The following is a 22,213-nucleotide window of genomic DNA, read 5'->3' on the forward strand; positions in this document are numbered from 1 at the left end:
TCAACCTGATTTCGGTGTTTGCCATCTAGTGATGTCCATGTGTAGAGTCTTCTCTTGTGTTGTTGGAAGAGGGTGTTTGCTGTGACCAGTGCATTCTCTTGGCAAAACTCTATTAGCCTCTGCCCTGCTTCATTCTGTACTCCAAGGCCAAATTTGCCTGTTACTTCAGGTGTTTCTTGACTTCCTACTTTTGCATTCCAGTCCCCTCTAATGAAAAGGACATCTTTTTTGGGTGTTAGTTCTAAAAGGTCTTATAAGTCTTCATAGAACTGTTCAACCATTCAACTTTTTAAGGTGATAATACATTAGATTAGCTTGAAAGAGGTAGGTAAAGGGAAGGATTCCAAATTTAAGACAAAATCAGTAAGACTAGGTAATGGATTGGCTCTCCGTGGAAGTGGAAGACGATGAAAAAAGGAGTTCAAGAATGACCATAATCTATGGGATTTCCATGGTGGTCCAGTGGTTAAGAATCCGCCTTGCAATACAGGGAATGCAGGCTCAATCCCTGGTCAGGGAACTAAGATTCTACATGTCACAGGGCAACTCTGTCTGCATGCTGCAACTACTAAGCCCATGTGCCCTAGAGCCTGTGCTCCTCAATAAAAGAAGCCACCACAATGAGAAGCTTGTGCACCACAACTTAGAGCATAACTCCTTCTTGCCGTAAGTAGAGAAAGCTCATGCACCAGAACAAAGACCCAGCACAGTCACAAATAAATAAATAAATAAAAAGAATAATCATAATCAAAATAACATGCACTTAGTAAATAAATTTATGGAACTATACTTAAGTTTTATGAAACATTTAAAAATATAGTATTCTTTTTGCGAAGCCCATGGCTGGTTTTAGAACCATCAAGATTTTGAGCTTCTCTTGAGTATAGATATTCCTTTTATAAAGTCTGTAGACATATTTAAGAATGTAAATAACCAGAGCCTTCGTAAGTGTGTTAGAAAGTTCAGAATCAAGTTGGTTGTCCACTTCAGGTACACGTCTTAGGTCTCTAGACATGTGTATCATAATTGTGGACTTTATCTTAATTGTCTTACCATTTATTTTCTTTTTCCTCCAATTGCCTCCCCCTCATTTAAAAAAGTTTCCTTGATATTACGTGTACCTCATCAACTACTTCAACTTGGCTTTTGGAAGAGATGGGGAATAAATATATGACACATCAATGTCAGTGCCCAGATGGCTCAATGAGAATAATGAGGAAAAAAAGAAACAGAATGGTTTTCTAAAAGTATACTTTCACTTTTATGACAGTCACTCTATGATTAGAGCTAAATAAAGTCATCAAGTTAGATGCAGAAATGTTTGCTTATATGCTGGTGTAGCCATTTAATCTTTTCTATATAAATCATATCTCAGAGAATTTAAATCCACAACTGGCAGAGAAAACTATTATTAATCATGATTTAGACAGATTCTAAGATAGGATGTGGTGCAACATAGATAATTATGTAATATATGATAATGATAAACCTACAGATTTTTTAAGTAAAATATTTTCTGAACCCTCTGTGTAAAAACCAAAGCTTTGAAATTAGTCTAGCTAAATAGTTATTTTTAGAAACACCTAAAAATGGCATTGAAACCTACAATCTGAAACGCATCTGCAGAAGTGAATATCTGGTTTTCACATACATTGAGAATTAAGCATTACATTTTCAGGGAATCCTTCCTAAGAACACGGAGGTGCTTAATTTTCCCCCATTTTCCTCTAGTTTTATACATACATGACAAATAAAACAACTATCAAATTACATCCTTATTATGTATTTGCTTGTGTGACACTCTGCCAGATTATAAACCTCTGTGAGTAGTTTTGATATATTTTCATCTATGAATCATAGTACTTCAAATTTAGAGGAGGGATGCAAATACTTACTGACTGCTTCCTATAAGTCCCAGTTACAGTGCTAGGTGTCGTCCCTATATAACTACATTTATTACTGAACACTATAGGCAAATATTCTGATCTCCATTTTCCAAATAAGAAAAATGAAGCTTGATATAAAATCTGTATGTGTCACTATTTAAGCCCAGTATTTAATTGTTAAATGACATGATAAAAGGGTTCTAGGCCACACTGGCATCCGAAACTCAGATTCAGTGTCTCTCTCTCTCTAAGATAAATCTCATTAAGATTATAATAAAGTTTTTTTTTTTAAGCTACTAGTTGAAGGAAACCATCAGTGAGAATCTGCATACAGGCTAATAAAAGAAACAAAGCTACCTATAGACTCATGGAGAAGCCATTTCCAGAAATACCTATGTAAATGGAGGGCAAAATGAGTTTCAAACAACCCTATTCTTCCAAAGGTCAGTGTATGATGTCAGGTAACTGGACATAAAAGCAAAATTGTTTTTACCCTAAAATGAAGTTGGCCAATTGACAAACCTGTCCATATACAGAATCACAATTTACTTTTCTATTGCTATATTATTATATATAAATGAATAAACAAGTATCACAAGTCATTATAGTAAATCCTTCAACATGAAACACTGAGACCAAGATAAAAAAAATACCAACTGACCTCAAAGAAAATAAAAATAATATGGGTAATAGATGAGAACATAAAAGTCAGAATGTAAAAGTCAGAGACATTTATGAAGATATTGTAACTCCAATTTAACAATGGGATGCTATGAAATAGATACCCAATGAAAAACAAAGTATTCTTATATATATATATATATATGGATATATATGGGTATATATATATATCCATATATATATGGAATTATCTATCTACCTACCTATTTATCTATCTCCTAAAGGAAACAGTTAGAAATGAAGGCATGTTGATCAAGAGAGAAAAAACAGTGAGCTGAAAAATGAGTGGTGAGATAGGATATATAGAGAATCCAGTTAACAGCATCCAACAACCAAAGGCTGAAAAATGAGAACAGAGACAATGGAGAAGAGAAAATGATGAAAAGTAACTGGAGAGAATTTTCCAAAGTTTATTAAACAAAAAAAACCCTCATAATTAAAGGACTCACTGTGCTCCTAGTAAGTGAATAAAAGATCCTTTTTGATTCATTCTGGAACAATATCAGAACACAGTGGAAGATCCTAAAAATGTCCAGGGGTGCGGGAAAGCAGAATTATAGTAGAAATTACAGTATCACAAAAACTGAATACTATGAGGCAAGTGGAACAATTATCCCAAAGCTATAAGGAAAAACTCTCTCATCTTGGAAAAACATATGATGCAAAATATAAATCAAGTGTAAGGGTAGTAAAAAAACATGCTTAAAAATAAAAATTTTGGCAAATTTACCTCTCCTATACTTTCTATTAGATGGTTTCATAAAGGAAGGTTTTTTTTAGTAAAGAAGTGAGTACACTAAGAAAGAGAAATATATTAGTTTATATCCAAAGAGAAATATAGAGTGTCCAATACTAACAGCTCTTCAGTAGGTCTGGAAAGCAATCAGTCCAAATAAGAACTAAAGGCAACAAGCTCTAGAATGTGATACACTTGAAGGAAAGGTTTTACATATTTCTTTAGAATTTATTAATTTTTCTCAACTTAAAAGGGAGTCAAAAGATACTTTGTATCTACTGATGGTATACAAAGGAAATATTTACAAAACACATTTTTACTCTTGGAACAGTAATGAATAAAAGATAAAACTAGTGATGTTTAGTGGGAGGGTGATACATCTAGAGGGGTAAGTAAGCAACATCAGCAAATATGTCAATATTATGCCATATGTCAAGACACTATTTCTGAGGTTGATAAAACAAAAATATTGGCAGGATATATATATTATTTATATTTATGGAGGTAACCATTGGAAGAATTAAAATTAGACATAGCTGAAAGACTTAAAAGTAGGCACTCAAGAAATGCATCTCTAGAGATGAGAATATCAGGGGAGAAGGACTTTTTTGCACGTTAAACTTCCCTGCATAGTTGAATTGTTAAAGCAGGTGCAAGTTAAATTTTGATTTGAAAAGATAAAGAAATTGACAACAAGAATATATGTACATGTCAAATATGGTCAAAATATTGATGCAATTATATGTTATGGATCTGTAGGATTTCTTACAAACAGATAAAGCTATATTTTCTTTGAATGCCAAGGGATTTGTATGAATATGATATACACAAACACACACACAATATGTACAGGTGTCGGTTAAAAAGTCTCAACTCTTGCCTTCCCTTGTGGCTTAGCTGGTAAAGAATCCACCTGCAATGCGGGAGACCTGGATTCAGTCCCTGGGTTGGCAAGATCCCCTGGAGAAGGGAAAGGCTACCCACTCCAGTATTCTGGCCTGGAGAATTCCATGGACTGTATAGTCCACAGGGTCACAAAGAGTCAGACACGACTGAGCGACTTTCACTTTCACTTCACTTCCAACTCTGGGTTTAGATCGGCTGGTTTTGAATCTCTAATTCACAATTTAATAACAGGGAAAATTGGATAAATAATTTAATGTCTCTATGCCCAATGTCTTCTTTTGTAAAAGGAGGACACTAATATGGTTGCCAGGATGATTAAATATGAAAAGGTACTAAAAGTGTATATTATACAGGTTTTGTACATAGCAAATACTTAACAGATATTAAGTACTTCAACATTTACATTTATAATGCATTTATTTTGTAAATATTTAATTATGCATATGCTATAATATTCATATAAAAATACTAGAAAGAAATCAACTAATAAATGCATTTATCAGATGGAATTCTAGGTAATTTTTGTTTTTTTTAATACTTTTCTGTAACAACTTTTCAGCAATGGCAGCATACAGGTTTCATATTTATATTCATATTTATATGAAAACTATAAATGCTAATTAAACTAACAAGACATATGGTCTTGGGAATTCCATAGCAGTTCAGCGGTGATTTCACTGCTGTGACCTAAGTTTGATCCCTGGTCAGGGAATGAGGATACTGTAAGCTGTACAGCACAGCCAAAAAAAAAAAAAAGAAAGAAATATGGTCTTAAGCTAAAACATCATAGGTCTAGTGTGGTTGTTAGGAAGAATTTTCACATAATGGGAGCTTTGAAACACTGGAACAGGCTATTAGGTTTATGAAAGAACAAAGGGTGGAGTGGAGGGGGCACCTTAACTCTTTTCACTTATTATCACTTATTATTCACTTATTTGAAGAAGGGAATGACAACTCACTCCATTATTCTTGCCTGAAGAATCCCATGGACAGAGGAGCCTGGCAGGCTACAGTCCATGGGGTTGCAAGAGTCGGACACAACTTAGCGACTAAACCACCACCACTGTTCACTTATTAGCATCCTATTTGAAGGGCAGAGAATAGATCTCAACGATCAAAGTACTGAGGGAAGACAAACTGACATTGGCCAAAAGAACTACTATTACTAACACTGTATTTTATAACAAATATATAAGAAGTATAATTTGGAAGATGAGTGGGATGTTTTTACAAGGAGCTTTATTCTGGGATTCGATTTATAATATAGATACAAGTAAGTGGAGAAATGTTTTTCTCGTATTTAATTCAATTTGAATGTAGTCCCAATGATGAATAGTCATATTTTATAAATTATATACTCTTTTAGCATGGAGCAACAACTGAAGAAAACTAACAGTGGCTAATGACATCAGCCAAGGGCAGTATAGCAGCTGGATTTCTTTGCATTTTAATACAATTAAAACTGGCTCCCACTTCCAATTATTTCTGTGTTTAACACACTAGAGTAACAACTATAATGTGAAAAATAATTCAGGTTAAAATATAGTTCAAAAACCAAAAAGATAACCAAAAGGATAATTAGTAGTTATAATCTGTTGCTTTGCAGAAGGAAAAAATAATTGACTACAAAGGCAATGACTAAAATTCAAGACTGGTTAAAGTCCATTAGTGGTTATTATATTTGTCAACCCCTGTGGTACTGATACAGCTATTCTCACATCATCCTAGTATTATATTAATATAATAACAGTATCTGCCATCATTAACACTTATTGAATTAGGATTTGTTGATCCAAGAGGAGTCATATATTATGCTCATTTAATTTCTTAAGACTATTCTCTGAGGGTTTCATTTGTTCCTTATTTTTAGGAATGGACTAGTAGTAGAAACATTGAACAAGCATCATGTGAATAGAATCAAGTAAAAATGAGACTTTTCAGACTATCACCTGATATGGGAGAGTGGATGTATGTATGTATAAAACATACATTGATATACAATGATTATAAAGGGATAGAGAAAAATGACAACACTGGGGGTATCTTTGAGGTAAAATTACTAGCTTTTACTTTTATTTTTCTTCGTATTTTCATAGTTTCTAAATTTTTCACAATGAGTATATAGTGCTTCTATAATTAGAAACAACTAAATATATATTTAGCACACACTGGTTCCAATTTCCTATAGGAAACAGAATTGTAGTACATAAAGAACTTAAAAGAGTTATTTTCTGTGGACCATATGCATGCAAAATAAACTAAAATAAACACATACATAAAAAGCAGATCTTTTATATTGTTAGAATTGTTTTCATAAAATTGTTGAGAAATCTCACTAACATATAAATAATTTATCTATATCAGCAATGGTGACCTTTTCATTACATATACATAGCTATTAAAAATAAATCCAAGACATTCTTTTGTAATTATAATGCACATTAAATCTCTACGGTTGATGTATTCAATGAAGCAAAATTAAAAGAAAAAAAAGAAAAACACTTACTTTGCAGAAATTGTCACAGTGTTCCCTGCTTGGGAGAGGGAGAAGTCAGAGGCATCTCTTCCGACAATTGTAGCAGTATAAACTAAGCTTTTCAAGCTTGGATTTTTCAGTTGAATCTATGTTGAAGAAGAGAGTATAAATGAGATCATGAATTTTAAAGATACACAACTTAACATTTCTTATTTTTATCAAAGAGAATCATATATTTTTAGCATGAAAATACTTACCCTAGTGTAGTAGCTGGAAGAAAGCAGTTTGTATTTAAAGACTGTGTGTGTGTGTGTGTGTGTGTGTGTGTGTGTGTGTGTGTGTGTGTGTGTGTGTGTGTGTGTGTGTGTGTGTGTGTGTGTGTGTGTGTGTGTGTGTGTCTTCTTTTCTTCAGAAGTAGTCAAAGAGAAGACATTATCAGATAAGGAAATGACAGATGTAAAAACACCTGATCACCAAAGATTTGAAATCCAAAGTTAGCAACTTGGATTTTAATCTCACTGCAAAGGGAAACCTTTAAAGAATTTTAAACAGATTCCAATTTACAAAAAGGTTACTCTGGCTGCTCAGTGTAGAAAGTGTTATAAGGAATGGAATCAGAAGTCCAGGCTGAAAACAATGGTGGCCTCATCTAGAAGTGGTAGTAGAGTTAGGGGTTGGCTTCCCCTTCCTTCCTGATGTCAAGATATTTCAGCACGAGCTGGAATCAAGATTGCCGAGAGAAATATCAATAACCTCAGATTTGCAAATGACATCACTCTTATGGCAAAAAGTGAAGAAGAACTAAAGAGCCTCTTGATGAAACTGAAAGAGGAGAGTGAAAAGTTGGCTTAAGGCTCAACATTCAGAAAACTAAGATCGCAGCACCTGGTCCCATCACTTCATGGAAAATACATGGGGAAACAATGGAAACAGTGTCAGACTTTATTATTTTGGGGCTCCAAAATCACTGCAGATAGAGACTTGTAACCATGAAATTAAAAGACGCTAGCTCCTTGGAAGAAAAGTTATGACCAACCTAGACAACATATTAAAAAGCAGAGACATTACTTTGCCAACAAAGGTCCGTCTAGTCAAAGCTTTGGTTTTTCCAGTAGTCATGCATGGATGAGAGAGTTGGACTACAAAGAAAGCTGAGTGCCCAAGAATTGATGCTTTTGAACTGTGGTGTTGGAGAAGACTCTTGAGAGTCCCTTGGACTGCAAGGAGATCCAACCAGTCCATCCTAAAGGGAATTAGTCCTGAATATGTATTGGAAGGACTGATGCTGAAGCTGAAACTCCAATAGTTTGGCCACCTAATGGGAAGGATTGACTCATTTGAAAAGACCCTAAAGCTGGGAATGATTGAAGGTGGGAGGAGAAGGGGACAACAGAGGATGAGATGGTTAGATGGCATCACCGACTCAATGGACATGAGTTTGAGTAAGCTCTGGGAGTTTGTGATGGATAGGGAGGCCTGGCGTGCTGTAGTCCCTGGGGTTGCAAAGAGTTGGACACGGCTGAGTAACTGAAGTGAACTGATACAACATATATATAATAATCACATATATATATATATATATCACATATATGACATATACACATATATACACATACAAACATGTATATATAAATGCATTTATATAAAAATAAATAAGTAAATAAATGATGCAAAAACATTGGGCCCATCTGTGGTCAGATTATTCCACTCAACTCCAGAATTTCATGTAGAGGTCATGTGAGTGGTAGGGAGAAGAAAAAGCTGGTCAAGTGTTGGTCCTTTAATGGACTGGAACCTGGTGGTCTGGAGTCGACGATAAGAAAGTAAGAGAGAGAAAGAGGCTGATATCCCCTGGTTTACGTGGAAAGCCAATAGAGTCCTGTTCTTAGGGCTCGCCCTGCTGCACGTAGGCACCAGGCGCCCTCTCGAGTGGGTGAAGGCACAGTGTGCCTTCTTGAGAGGGTCTTAGAAGCCCGGGCAAGAAAGTGAGCTCAGCGGGCCTCTGCGCTCCAAGGAATTAGCCAGAAAGAGAGAGAGAGAGAGAGAGAGAGAGACAGACAGACACGGGGACCCTAGCTCTGATGGAGCAAAGGTGTTTTAATCAACATGGCATGGGCATATATACTGTCTTACAAGGTGGTTATTCTCAGCAAAGATAAAGATTAAAATTCCAGACTTACAAAACATAAGACGATCCCTATCAAAGAGAGAGTTGCAAACAATCACCTTTTACCGTATGGCTCATAAAAAGGAAGAGGGTACTTATCACCGTAATGAGAAATGCCTGGATTCCTCAGCCCCGGGAAAGGCGTGCCTCTCCTCTTCAGGAATTAATAAGGGCCAGAGGGTTCCTGACAGATCCAAAACAGCACACAGGAAGCCTCTTGTTAAATGCTTTCTGACAGTCAAGGGAAGAAACCAAGCTTTGGACCCTCAATTCTCCTTTTGCAAAGATAGCCATTATTTAACTACTGTGTTCCTGTGTAAATTTTGTTTCAGAAAGGGAAAAAAAAGTAGTTCAATTACTTTTAAAAGTATCTCAGAAAATCACTGAACTTAACATTTTTTCACTGATCACTGTATTGTTTCATGGTCCCAGTATTCCGTTTCTATTTGTGACATATAGCTACAAAATATAATTTTTCAATTATAGTAGCCATTTCTTGAGAATTTTCTTTAAACTGGGAGGTCAAAAAAGTTGACAACAATGACATTCTAGTACTTGGGCACTGCCATTTATAGTGTTGATGCACATGGGCAAACTACGCCATAGATTCTCAGCAATTTCCAAATCAGTGATTTTCTTGAATGAAATTTAGAATCAAAGCTTGTTGTAATTGATGTTCTGTTTTGCATTTGTATTCAATTTTTATTGTTTCCTTCAAAAGATGTTCCTTACATTTCTGAAAAATACAAGCTCTATGTACAATCTCACCTATAAGCTTAAAGTGAGAATGTTATTCCCAATAAGGAGTTAAATATGAAATCATTTCCATTCTAATGATTTAATCTGATTTTTAACATCACAAATAAAATCTATGTTTAAAAATTAGCTGTTTCAACATAATCAAATGGCATAAAGAAATTCAAACATGTATACAGAATTAGAAAACCAGTGATAATATTCAAATGAATTAAATCACTGTTTAAATCTAATTCAGACCCCTCCTATCTTCTGCAGGCTTAAGAAAAGCATTTCTAACTTTTTAGAAATTTGAATCTGAAATCAAAAGTTTCCAGCCCACTGTAATTACACCTCTAGGCCAGTTAGTACCCAAGGCCCTTAAATATCATTGCACTTAGTGAATTACTGTAGTGAATAGTGTTGAAAAAGTTCTCTGAAGAGTTTTCTATTTCTTTTTCCAACAAAAGCAGGATTAATTTTTTTAAAAGAATATCATATATCAATGTTTGCTAACAGAAAATCAGGAGGAATGGCTTTCCTTTCCCTAAATTCAGCCCTTTACACTGAGACAAGTATGTGAGTTTTTTCTGCTTTTTAACTGAATCCTTATTAACCATCACTCATACAGTCAGAGGGTACATTGTTATTTTCTCAAAAAGGATACATCTACATATCACCAGGACATAACTTCTGAAGACCACACATGGACATGTTTTGAATTGAAAGTATAAAATTAAGACCCCCCCCCCCCCCCCCCCCAACAAACTGGGAAGATCTCCTGGGGGAAGAAATGGAAATCCACTCCAGTATTCTTGCCTGGAAAATCCTATGGAGAGAGGAGCCTGGAGGGCTATAGTCCATGGGGTCACAAGAGTCAGACATGACTGAGTGACTAAACAACAACAAAAACTTAATATGAAGAGGAATACATAAAACAGCCTGAGGAAAAGGAATAAAAATAATCTGACTAAAGACAGAAATTAACTTTTGTACACAGTAAGATTCTAACAGCCTATACTGTGCAGAGAAAGAAGATGTCATGAAATCTTCAACCATAAAACTAGTAGAAGGAAAAGTCTTGGACAAATATAAGAAATAAAACTATATGCTAGAAGATATTTCACAAGTATTCATATGAAACATATTGTTTGAAAACCAAAGTTAGGTTGATGATCCCTGGCAATATATTTCTCAATCAAAGAAAACACTTGCAAAACATGGACATATTTATATAGATTTGTTATGGTCATAGGACTCAAAATTTCATTTTCCACTTTTCCTACATATTAAAAAAATCACTGTTATGCATTTAGCAGCTCTGGCATATATATAATCTTTTAATGGGCATTAATGGTGACCCTGATCAGGAGTGCTTTCATTATTACTTTCCTTTCCATATCCTCATTTTGAACAAAATCCATCTGGATACGTGCATGCTGTTCTCAGTTGCTCAGCTATGTCCAACTCTTTATGACCCCATGGACTGTATAGTCTGCCAGGCTCCTCTGTCCATGGGATTTTCCAAGCAAGAATACTGGACTGGGTTGCCATTTCCTTCTGCAGGGGATCTTGGAGATCCCCTGTGTGTCTTATGTCTCCTGCATTGGTAGGTGGATTCGTTACTACTGTGCCACCTAGGAAACCCATCCTTACTTGAACAAAATCCATCTGGATGTGTAAAGTTCCCTAAAGGAATGCCAAGCATACTCTGATCACGTTTCTACTTGTAGCATCAAGTTCTCTCATACATGAAATGGATCTCGACTTTCCTGAAAGATTTGCCCTTCAAAGTGCTTAACTTTCATTTTCTATCTCCCCATCCCATTCTTCAGATGAATAAAAGAACCATTATTTCATTGCAAGTAGTGATTACTATTAAGGAAAAATTCTCCCTTTCACTCTGCTATACCTTTGGTTTAGAAGGAAAAACATTTGTTAAGGCTTATTTTATCATACTGATACATTTGTTCATTTTGGATTGGGAGAGAAATATCTAAAACCCTCCTAAGTGTTTAATTCCACATATATTTTGACCTCAAAGATATCCTTACCTCTCTAAACACTGTGTCATGTAGAGTACAATGAAAGGGCACCACTTTCTTGGGGAGATATGTAGGAAGTCGTTCATACATGTAGACACAAAACATGAGCATCAGGATTGGATTGGGATCACAGATGTCAGCAGCCTGGTTCCAAAGAAGAGAATTATAAATTACAGGATATATAAATAAAATATATTAAAAGAGCTAAAGCCCAGTACATCAACCACTGAATTACTTAAAACATCTTAAAATGCTATTGATTGACAATGACACTGAAATGTTGCTATGAGCAAACAAAATATTGCTGTGAATCAGAATAGCTTGACCTATGTGTTAGAGGATGAACTAGATGTATCATAAATATAAGAATGACCTCACAGCCTCAAAGACTCCATAAAAGCTAGTCAGAGGTCAGAACACATAGCTACTATGCGCTAGAAATACAGACAAATGTGATTACAATATCATCCATGACTTAAAGTGTATAATGCAGTAAAAGATAATAGAAGTAGACAAACTACTGAAGTAAAAGATGGCAAGAGGTTTTTTTTTTTTTTAGCAAAAACCCAAAGGAGGAGGTAACACATGAGATGGCCTTGAAGAATACTTGAAGGGTTTTAAATAGGTTGGTGTCTGGAGTGAGGAAAAGGTATATCCTATCAGAAAAGAAATCTCGGACAAGGATATAGGGAGTATAGTATTCATTTGGAAAAGAAAAAGTACAATGTGAATCACGCATAAGATCAGAAGGGACAAGTGGTAGAAGAAAAAGCGAAGGAGTGCAACAGTCACATAGAGGAAGGTGTGGATACCAGGAAGAGGGACTTCATTTCGGAACAAGAAATAACCCAAGAGCAACAATTCATGCAGATCAGGTGGGTCAGGGGGAGGTGGTTGGAGAAGTACTTATCCTAGAACAAATCACAGTATGGCAGAAAACATAATTACACTGATAAACAAGATAAATTAGTGATGGTTGTTGGCATATATTTGAGATAACATCCAGAATTATAGAGGAATAACAGCAGGGACAATCAACATAGCCAGAATGGGCACTGAGCCCAAAATGTCAAGTCAGGAGCAGAGGAGGACGGATTATTTCTATCAGTATATGTTGTGCCTATGATCTCCCAGAAAAAGGCAGAGGTAGTGGGGAAGAATTATTCATAGCAATGAAGTACTGGGATTGGTCTGAGGCAAAGGCTCAAAGACATATAAGACACCACTGACACAAGCATCTCTGTCATTGTCAGTCAACAGGAACCTCTCTGCACTTTCATAAACTGGAGATCTACTGTGATTTAATGGCGCACATTCAAGTTAGCAACTGAAAACGATCTGGGCCTGGCCTGGAAATGCAAATAGTGCCAGAACTCAGGATAGCAATGGTTATCTGGAAATAAAGCACTTGACTCTGAAATCTGGCAGAAGTTAGAAGAAACTACTGAGACCCCCGTTGATCATCTGCTAGTACACATTCCCAAATATATTCTTTTCTTTCTTTGGAAGAACAGAAAGGCTTATTCTTTCTTGTTTTGTTAATAAGCAGTAATGCTAACCAATAAAGGTGCCTGGGAAGGGGATTATTAGGGGAAGAAACTGGAAGAAGTTGCCAGTCTTGGCAGAGTAGAAAACTGCTAGTGAGTATGATGTGAGGAAAACTGAGACATGTATCAGGACCCCAAAGTTTCTCATCAATATTGTGACATCTCACATGTCTTCACTGATGACAATGTTAGTCAACATATACAGGATCATTAATCAACTTAAGAACAAACTAAAAATGGAATACAGAGTTTAATTTCCACAAAGTGAAGGATATAGCCCTGCATGATGGGCCAGCCTCTGGGTGTGATCCAAAGAGAGCTCTCGATGGTGATGGAAAATGTATTCATTGGGGAAAGGGTAGAACTAGTGGCAGGATACTCCAGGCCCCAAGTTTGAGGTCCATAAAACTCTTCTGAACACTATTTTAGTGACTATAGCATAAAATATATAGGTAGCAATATAAAACTATTCCAAAAGTCCATCTTTGAAAAATATGTAATAGGGCAGTATTTTGGAAATGAAAAAAAAATGTTTATCTTAATTGAAAAAATTTGACAATTAGAGTATTAGAGTGAAAAACTAGAGAAAAGATCACTCTTAGCTTTATGATAAAGTTCAATGAAAATAATCTAAAGAAACTGCATTTTAGTCAATTCTAGGCTTAAAAAGCCAAATGTCAAAATAAGTTATGTTTGTTTAAAACAAGATTTTCATGTGAAACATATTTCAAAGATATAATCATTACTTTCTCTACACAGTTCTAACCTAGAAGAACTTTACTTTTATTTATCCATTTTTCTCCTGATAATATTTTCCTACTGAACTAACAAAAGACAGGGAATTTTTTTTAATGCCATAGTAGAGGAAAATGGTGCAGTAAAAATCTAGTAAACTAAACTCACATCCTGCTACCACAAAGTACCATGATCTTTACCAAATCAATTGGTTTCCCTAGGTCTCAGTGTCTGCATCAGTAACAAGAAGAGAAGATGGAGCTTCATGGTGGGTTTAATTTGCTATGACGTCAAGATATTCCATCTTCCAAACTAGATACCAATCAAAACTAGTAGTACCCAAAGACATACCATAATCTGACAGAGAACACTACTGACTGCTTTCCCAACAGCATTTTCCTCCCTTCTTTACCAAGAATCCCAATTTTTGTGGCTCTTCCATTACCTTTATCAAACACTGGTTTAACTATAAGCATGAGATGCAATTATGGTCAATGATATGCAGTGGGATGAATGCTGTGGGACCGCTGGGAAAGTTTACCTAAAGGAAAATGAGAAGCACAAGAAGTGGTACTATCCAACCAGACCCAAGAATAGCTCTATAATGGTGTTATGTAAGAATTTCAGTAGGAACTTTGTAGTTATTAGTGCACATGCTTAAAACAAAGCCAATAGGCTGAGAAGAACTGTGCAAAGATGAATCTTTGATAATTTTGTTGACTAAATGAATAAATATCCCTATAATATTTTACTGCCTGATTCATCTTATATAAAATATAGAATTTATTTTTAAAATACTTTTATTCATGAATTGTTAATAAGACTGAAAGTATCCAAGTTGACATAAAGAAACAAAATTTTTCAGAGAAGTTAGATATCTATTCACCCTTAGCTTCTATCATTACTCAGTTTATATGTAGTAGAATCTAAGTATTAGCTATACCTATCTATCTATATTTAAGTATCTCCATGTCTCTACATGAGGGAATAAAAATACATTTTATGCTGAGTTCAAGTAAATTGCACAATAGCATTGCTTTAAAAGGGAGGATATATAACAATAGTTACATTCCAGATGCTAGGATTCCACATGATATAACATTGGCACAGAAACTTATTGATCTGACTCAACAGTTGGAAACAACGACAAAATAAATAGGAAACTCAAACATTAATAAATAAGTCCAGTGGTAAGTTTCACAGTATCCATATGTGGACCAGTGCTAATCATTAGTATTAATTCACTATGGTTAAGTTAATTTAAGGGTGATTTTTTTTGAACTTTGACATTTGATGCAGTAGGTAAATTTGGGTTGATAAAAAGTTACGGAATTGGAACTGACTGGTAAAATCTTGGTAATTATCAGCTAAGTTAATTGCTAATTTCCCCATTCATCAAATCTTAGACATCGTCTCTACATTTTTATGTAGTAGATACTCAAATCTTAGGACCTATTTTTTGCTACACAATAAAATAAACATTTTGAGTCAATTTATCTGAGGAAGTCAAAAAGCAAAGGAGAGAATCACAATGCAAGATGAGTTATATTTTCTAAACAAAGATATTTTAAGTTTCCTGTAAACCCTTATCAAATTATCAAAGGTCACCTTAAACACCACATGCCCCATGCAACTCTTGCTGGTTCCCTTTTCAGAATGATTTCTCTCCCCTTTGATTCCCACAGTACACAGTTTCTATGTCTTCCTGGCATGTACTGGCTGCTTTGTACTGGATCTTTTCATATACAATTCACTATTAGTCATTAACATATCTGAAGGCAAGAGTGTGGTTTTACCACACCTGTATCACTTTCAGGGTCTATCCAGCATATTTTATGGAGGAGATTCAGTCAGTCAAACTGACAGGAACTATAATATTTTTATTTTTTCACACTAAAGCATTTAATTAGAGTTTATCCTTAAAAGTCTTATAAAAGAACTCTCTGACCAATATGCCTGATTACAGTATCTCCTTATAGCTCTACCAATATAAAAGGTAAATGTCAGACCTGGTACAAAGGGATTTTAACATGTAAATGACTTTAATACAGGGAAAAAGCAAGCCATTATGAAGCATCATTTCTCTGGCAGGTGCAAGGAAGCACTTTGTACCAAGCCATGTGTGGGCACTGGTATCATCAATCTCTCTGAGTCATAGAATGGAAAACTCAGAGTTTGTTGTAATGGTCCTTTTGTGGCTGGTCACCAGGTCTGGCAAACCTCAAAATGTCTCCTCTATCAGTTTATTATTTTAAGCCCCCATTAAAATGAACTGAGTAGAGAAAATATTTTTCTACTTGACCAAGTTAAATGGCATTTTTTTGGTTCTGTGTTCTCTGTCTCCAGTTCCTTTCCTTTCAGTTCATCCTCACCATTGTAAGAGTAATCACATTTATTCCCATGACACCAACATAGTAAACTCCTAAATTGTTATGCTGATATCCAAGATCCCAATATATGCCTATATCTATTTTTTCAATCCCAAACTTCAACTAAGTCAGACTATTCACATAATTTCCTTAATGTCTGTCATTTGTCTACATTTTATAGTCTGCTTATGCCTCTGAATAAACACCTCTCTTACCACTACCAACCCAAATCCACTCAAGACCCAAAATAAGTCTTGCCTTCTTCACAGTCTTTGGTGGATTAATCTGGATCACACTGATCTCTTCTTTTATCTGAATTCTCATTCTATTATTTTCCTATATTGTCAATTAAATTAGTGGAATGTCATTTATGATTGAACTTGCATATATTTTGACAATTCAATGAGTTTGTATATTCTTAGAAGTCACGAATCATTTATTATACTGCTTCATTACTCTGAAGTAACAAAGGGCTCAGAAAATGATAAGCAGATAATGTTTTTTATTGTCGCTATAGAGAACAATGAGAAAGGCCAGATGGAATTGTAACTTGGAGGTCTAAACATAATAAAAGGCTACATTGACACTGTGACTTCTACATTAATATTTATTTTAAGACTAAGGTGAAAATTCTTCCTTTTGCTACTAAATAGGAAAATAATATAACATCTATATTCATATTCAAATAATCTGTTCTTTAATTCTTAGGGCTCAGATAATATTAAGAAAGCACTGCTGTGACTTGAAAACTAGAACTACTTACTTATGCAGTCAGATGTACATAATTATACCCGTTAAAAAATAGCCAGTAGATTTCTATGAAGTCATAGTTCAATTTTCACATTTTAGCAATATCCCATGAAAAGACTGTTTCAATTTAGATTTAAAATATATGAACAAAGGAATATTATAAAGGAGTCAATTAACATTTTTCCAAAGAAGATGTAAAATGGTCAACAGGTATGTAAAAACCTGTTTAACATCACTAACCACTAGGGAAATGTAAATCAAAATCACAAGGAGACATCACCTCACACCTGTTAGAATGGCTATTATTGAAAAGACAAGAGATGTCAAAGGTTGGTAAGGGTGTGGAGAAAACAGATCACGTGCACACTGTTGGAGGGAACGTGAACTGGTGCAGCCACTACGGAAAATAGTATGTTGGTTCCCCCCCAAAAATTAAAAATATAACTACTATGTGGTCTGGCAATCCCAATTCTGGGTATATATCCAAAGGAAATAAAATCAGTTACATCACAGCTATCTCTAATTCTACATTCAACTGCACTATTATTCACAAAAGCCAAAAAATAGGATCAACATAAGTATCTGTCGATGGATGAATGGATAAAGAAAGCGTGGTATATTCTTACAATGGAATAGTATTTAATCATAAAAAAGAAGGAAATCCTGCCACTTGTGACAATATGAATGAACCTGGAGGACATTATGATACCTGAAGCAAGCCAGACACAGAAAGATAAATATTGTATGATTTCAACTATATGTGGAATTAAAAAAGGCATACTCAAAGAACCAGAGAGTTAGATGGTAGTAGCCAGGGGATTGAGATAGGGGAAATGGGGAGATGCTAGTCAAACAAATGATTATTTATAGGATGACTGAGTTCTGGGGATGTACTGTAAAGTTGGTCATTATAGTTAGTGATCCATTGGACTGTGTACTTGAAATTTGCTAAGAGAGTAGATCTTAAGCATTCTCCTCACAAAAAAAACAGGTAACTATGCCTGGTGGGCTATAGTCTACAGGGTTGCAAAGAGTTGGACACGACTGAAGAAATTTAGCACACAACACATGTGAGGTGGTTGATATTGATGTGTTAATTCACTTGATCATGATAATCATTTCACATTGTAAACATACATTAAATTATCACCCTGTACAACCTAAAAAATCACATTGTACAAGCTAAGTATACACAAGTTTTATTTGCCAATTATACCTTAAAAAGTTGGAAAAAATAAGGAATTAATAAAATATTTATAGAATATGTGATTTTAAGGCACCCACCTGTATGTCCATGTCAAAGCCAATTTCACGAAGAACATTCACAACTATCAAGCAATTGTGCAGATACTGTTCAGAACTTTTTGGTTGTGTGTACATGTTTATGAAATGAGACTCAATCTGGAAAAGATAACAATCAAATCTTTTATTAATAGAATAAAAATAACTGCTTTTTAACTGTTCTCTGTAGTTCAGTAAACAATCATTTCAATACTAACATTTATCAGATTATTATAATAAAAATAAATGAATAAATAAAAAGGGAATGCTAGCCATTCAGATGTAGGTTCAGTTCAGTTCAGTCGCTCAGTCGTGTCCGACTCTTTGTGACCCCACGGACTGCAGCACGCCAGGCTTCGCTGTCCACCACCAACTCCCGGAGTTTACTCAAACTCATGTCCATTGAGTCGGTGATGCCATCCAACCATTTCATCCTGTTGTCCCCTTCTCCTCCCACCTTCAATCTTTCCCAGCACCAGGGTCTTTTCAAATGAGTCAGTTCTTCGCATCAGGTGGCCAAAGTATTGTATGATTTAAAATTAAAACATTTAACAGAATCAGTTTGCAGAAAATATTTCAAATTTTAATTTCTAAGTTATTTAAATAAAAGAAGACCACTCTGCATAAAAAGGACTCTTACCAAAAATGGGCAATAGGCTCCCAACACTGTTGCAAAAACAAGGCCATCTAAAAGGTCTTCGTCAAAATTTACTATCCATTTCTCAGGGGGAATAACACCTGTTCCAAAAAAGAGAGAGAGTAAATATAATGACAGTTTTAATTTTTAAAAAATACCTCTTATGGAAATTTGAGCAAGAGTCAAAGAAAAATCTGCCTTTGCTTAGAAAAGAAAAAGCATCATATTTTGGAAAAAGAAAAAAACAAAACTAAACCTTAGAAGCTTAGTAATATGAAATTTATCGATAAGGTATTACAGGCAACTGTAGACTGTCCTTTATTTCCACTGGAATCACTTTGAATAATGTACTACCATGAAGTAATGGAAGAAAAATCTGACATTTCAAAATTACTCATTCTGTTGAGTACTGTGCAGTTCAAATGTTTGATCATCAACTTGGGTAAAGAGGCTCAGAAGGCATGAGGTTTCCAGTAACTCTAAAGTTTTAGTGCCCGTTTGACTATTTGTTGCAGAAATTCCTCCACATGCAGGGTAAGTATGTGAAAGGGTTTTGGAATTTATGGCTTGAAGAAACTAGAAATAATCTATAAAAGATAATACAAGATGGAGGAATAATAAAAGGAATTTTCAGTTACAGAGATGACTACTACGCTGACATAAGGGAAAAAAAGTGAAAGTATCTGGATATTTAGTAAGAAAAAACAAGCAACAACAAACAAACCTGCCCTAAACTAGGGAGGAATGAAAGGTGATTTAAACATCAGAAATTACTGATATGATGAATGTGACATTTCAATTTGCAAAATGTTTCCAAAACGGCCTAGTAGAACCATCTCTTAATGGTTTGAGATGATTTATTAACTGAAAACTAGGGGAAAACCTGGTGATCTTCATAAATCTCCTCTAATCCCTTGATTCTCATTTTCTGTGAAGAATAAACCATGATGGGATATGTTCATGACATGTACATAACTTCACAAAGTAGGACTGTTTTACATCTGAAACTGAAAGACTCAGTTTTCTCTGGAACCACATATGTCCTGGATACTTCACAGAAACAGTGCCCAGTACTTTTTCATCTGAGATGATATAACACTGAACATCTCTTTAGGATTTCTACAGCATATTACTACAAAATCAGTCTAGCGAACAAAGGTCACCAGGAATTTTCAACTAACATACAGCAAACAATATTTTGCACTATATTTTTCAAATGATTTTTTTTCCTGAAAGAAAGCTATAAATAGTTGTATGTCTGATATAAGATGTGACACAACCAAAGTAATTATTTGTAAATGTACTTCTCCAGTTGGCTGAGTAATTATAACCTAACTGTACTTCTCCATTTCTATCTGCCACTCACAGCTTTTAACAAAAGCAAAGGGTCTCACTTTTGTAGCCAAAATTCATTTTTCTACAAACTCAAAACAACAATTCTAACTTTAATCTGAAAAACACAATTTATTAGCTTATAGTGAAACAGTCAGTTGGCAATGGATATAGACTGTGTCCTCTAAACATCCCATTCTTATCAGAGAAGGGATAGAAATTTCCCTGAGAGAGCTTAACATCTTATCATGCAAGATTACACTCACAAGAGGAAAACAACTAATTAAAAATTTCCTAACTAGAAGTTAATGAACAGAACCTAAGCATTATATTGTTACTTCCAATTCCACCAACTACAACGCAGCACCACAGGATTCATTATGACCATCCCCCTTTGCTTATTTCTAACTTCTTTTTTCAACAGTGAAAAACCCATCTCTCACTATTTAAAAGAAATTCACTTATTTGTTCAGCCACAGTAAACAGAAAAAAAGTACTTTCAGAATTGCAAACCTGTCCCCTGTAAGAAACCAGAGTTACATGTATAGGTCTATTGGTCTTTTAATTCTACACTATGCAATCATGGTACGGGTAAAGTCAGCTCCTTTCTCCTCCATTCAGTGAGGTTGTCAAACATCTGTAAGGCAGTTAGATTCATTTCTCACAGTCTGCATTCCATCCTGGATTACTAATTTATCTCTTGGTTGATTAAAAAAAAAAAAAAATATATATATATATATATATGTATATACACACACACACACATTCACTCTTTGTGGATTTTGACAGATAGACTCTTAGGATTTTGAAAGATACATTATCATGTATTCACCACCACATTCCATACAGAAAAGTTTTATCACTCCCAAAATTCATATGGGCATTTTAGAGTCAACTTATTGATAATCTACCAAAAAAAAAAGTGTGCCAGGATTTTTCACTGGGATTACATTGAATCTATAGATCATTTTGACCTCTCAACAATATGATATTCACTAATTATAAGATCAGTTGCATATAATAATTATCAGACCAGAAACTTGAGGTTGAGATAATAAATACAATACTTGGGAGAACCTCCATATAAGTGCATCATTAAACTAGAAAGAAAGTGAAGGCTCTTTACTATGGAGAAGATGGATTAAAAATAAAAGAAGGCCTAAGAAAACAATATCAACTGTAAGAAAAAGTAATCATAGCAGCTACATATAAGGGAAAAGACACAAATAATAATGTTAATATATTTAAAAATTTTAGATGGTATTAATTTCATTAAATGAGTTATAAAATCTCACTCGGTGGAAGATAGAAAATAAAAATAATCTTATTATAAGTTCTTTAATCATTTCTTTTAGAATTAATAGGCCTACATGGTTTTACCAGTAAATTCTGCAAAATTTAGGAACTAAGCAATTTCACTAATATAGAAACTCTTAAAAAAGTGGGACTTCTCAAGCAATCACTGAGATTTGCATAAAATTATAACAAAAAAAATCCTAAAATGTACAGAAAATATTTACAAATTATCACTCATGCAAACTGAAGCAAAAATTAAAATATTAGTAAGCTAATTCTAAAAAGGTATTAAAAAAATATTAGCTATCATGGCAAAATTGAATTTGAGCCAGGACTGCAAGTGTAGTTTACAGTTAACGATCAATTTAACTTACCATATTAAAATACACAGATATATATTTATCTATCTACATATCTAAATAGTTCTGCAGTATTCATCATAAAAATTCTATAAAACTAAGGAGAGAATGTAAATTCCAGAGCACAATGAACATAATCGGAAAAATAATCCTACAGTAAATATCACAGTTAATGAAGAAATGTGGAATATACTCTAAGACTAAATATGAAAAAGATCAGGCATAATATAAGATTCTCTATGCTAATAGAAGGCTAGAAAAAGTTACTTCATGTC

The 22,213-nt window shown here is 34.5% G+C and overlaps 1 protein-coding gene across 1 annotated transcript in view; it reads right to left on the minus strand.

The window, feature by feature from the left end:
* CFAP47 (cilia and flagella associated protein 47) overlaps nucleotides 1-22,213 on the minus strand; it is a 496,124-nt gene that overhangs the window by 242,797 nt on the left and 231,114 nt on the right. Inside the window, exons 34-37 of the mRNA XM_043459762.1 lie at nucleotides 18,955-19,052; nucleotides 18,318-18,434; nucleotides 11,642-11,776; nucleotides 6,716-6,831 (exon numbers count right to left, since the gene is read on the minus strand). Of these exons, the coding sequence (XP_043315697.1) occupies nucleotides 6,716-6,831; nucleotides 11,642-11,776; nucleotides 18,318-18,434; nucleotides 18,955-19,052 (466 nt within the window). The remainder of the gene's footprint in view (nucleotides 1-6,715; nucleotides 6,832-11,641; nucleotides 11,777-18,317; nucleotides 18,435-18,954; nucleotides 19,053-22,213) is intronic.

Source organism: Cervus canadensis, chromosome X (assembly GCF_019320065.1).
Source record: "Cervus canadensis isolate Bull #8, Minnesota chromosome X, ASM1932006v1, whole genome shotgun sequence".
In the NCBI taxonomy this organism is placed as follows: domain Eukaryota; kingdom Metazoa; phylum Chordata; class Mammalia; order Artiodactyla; family Cervidae; genus Cervus; species Cervus canadensis.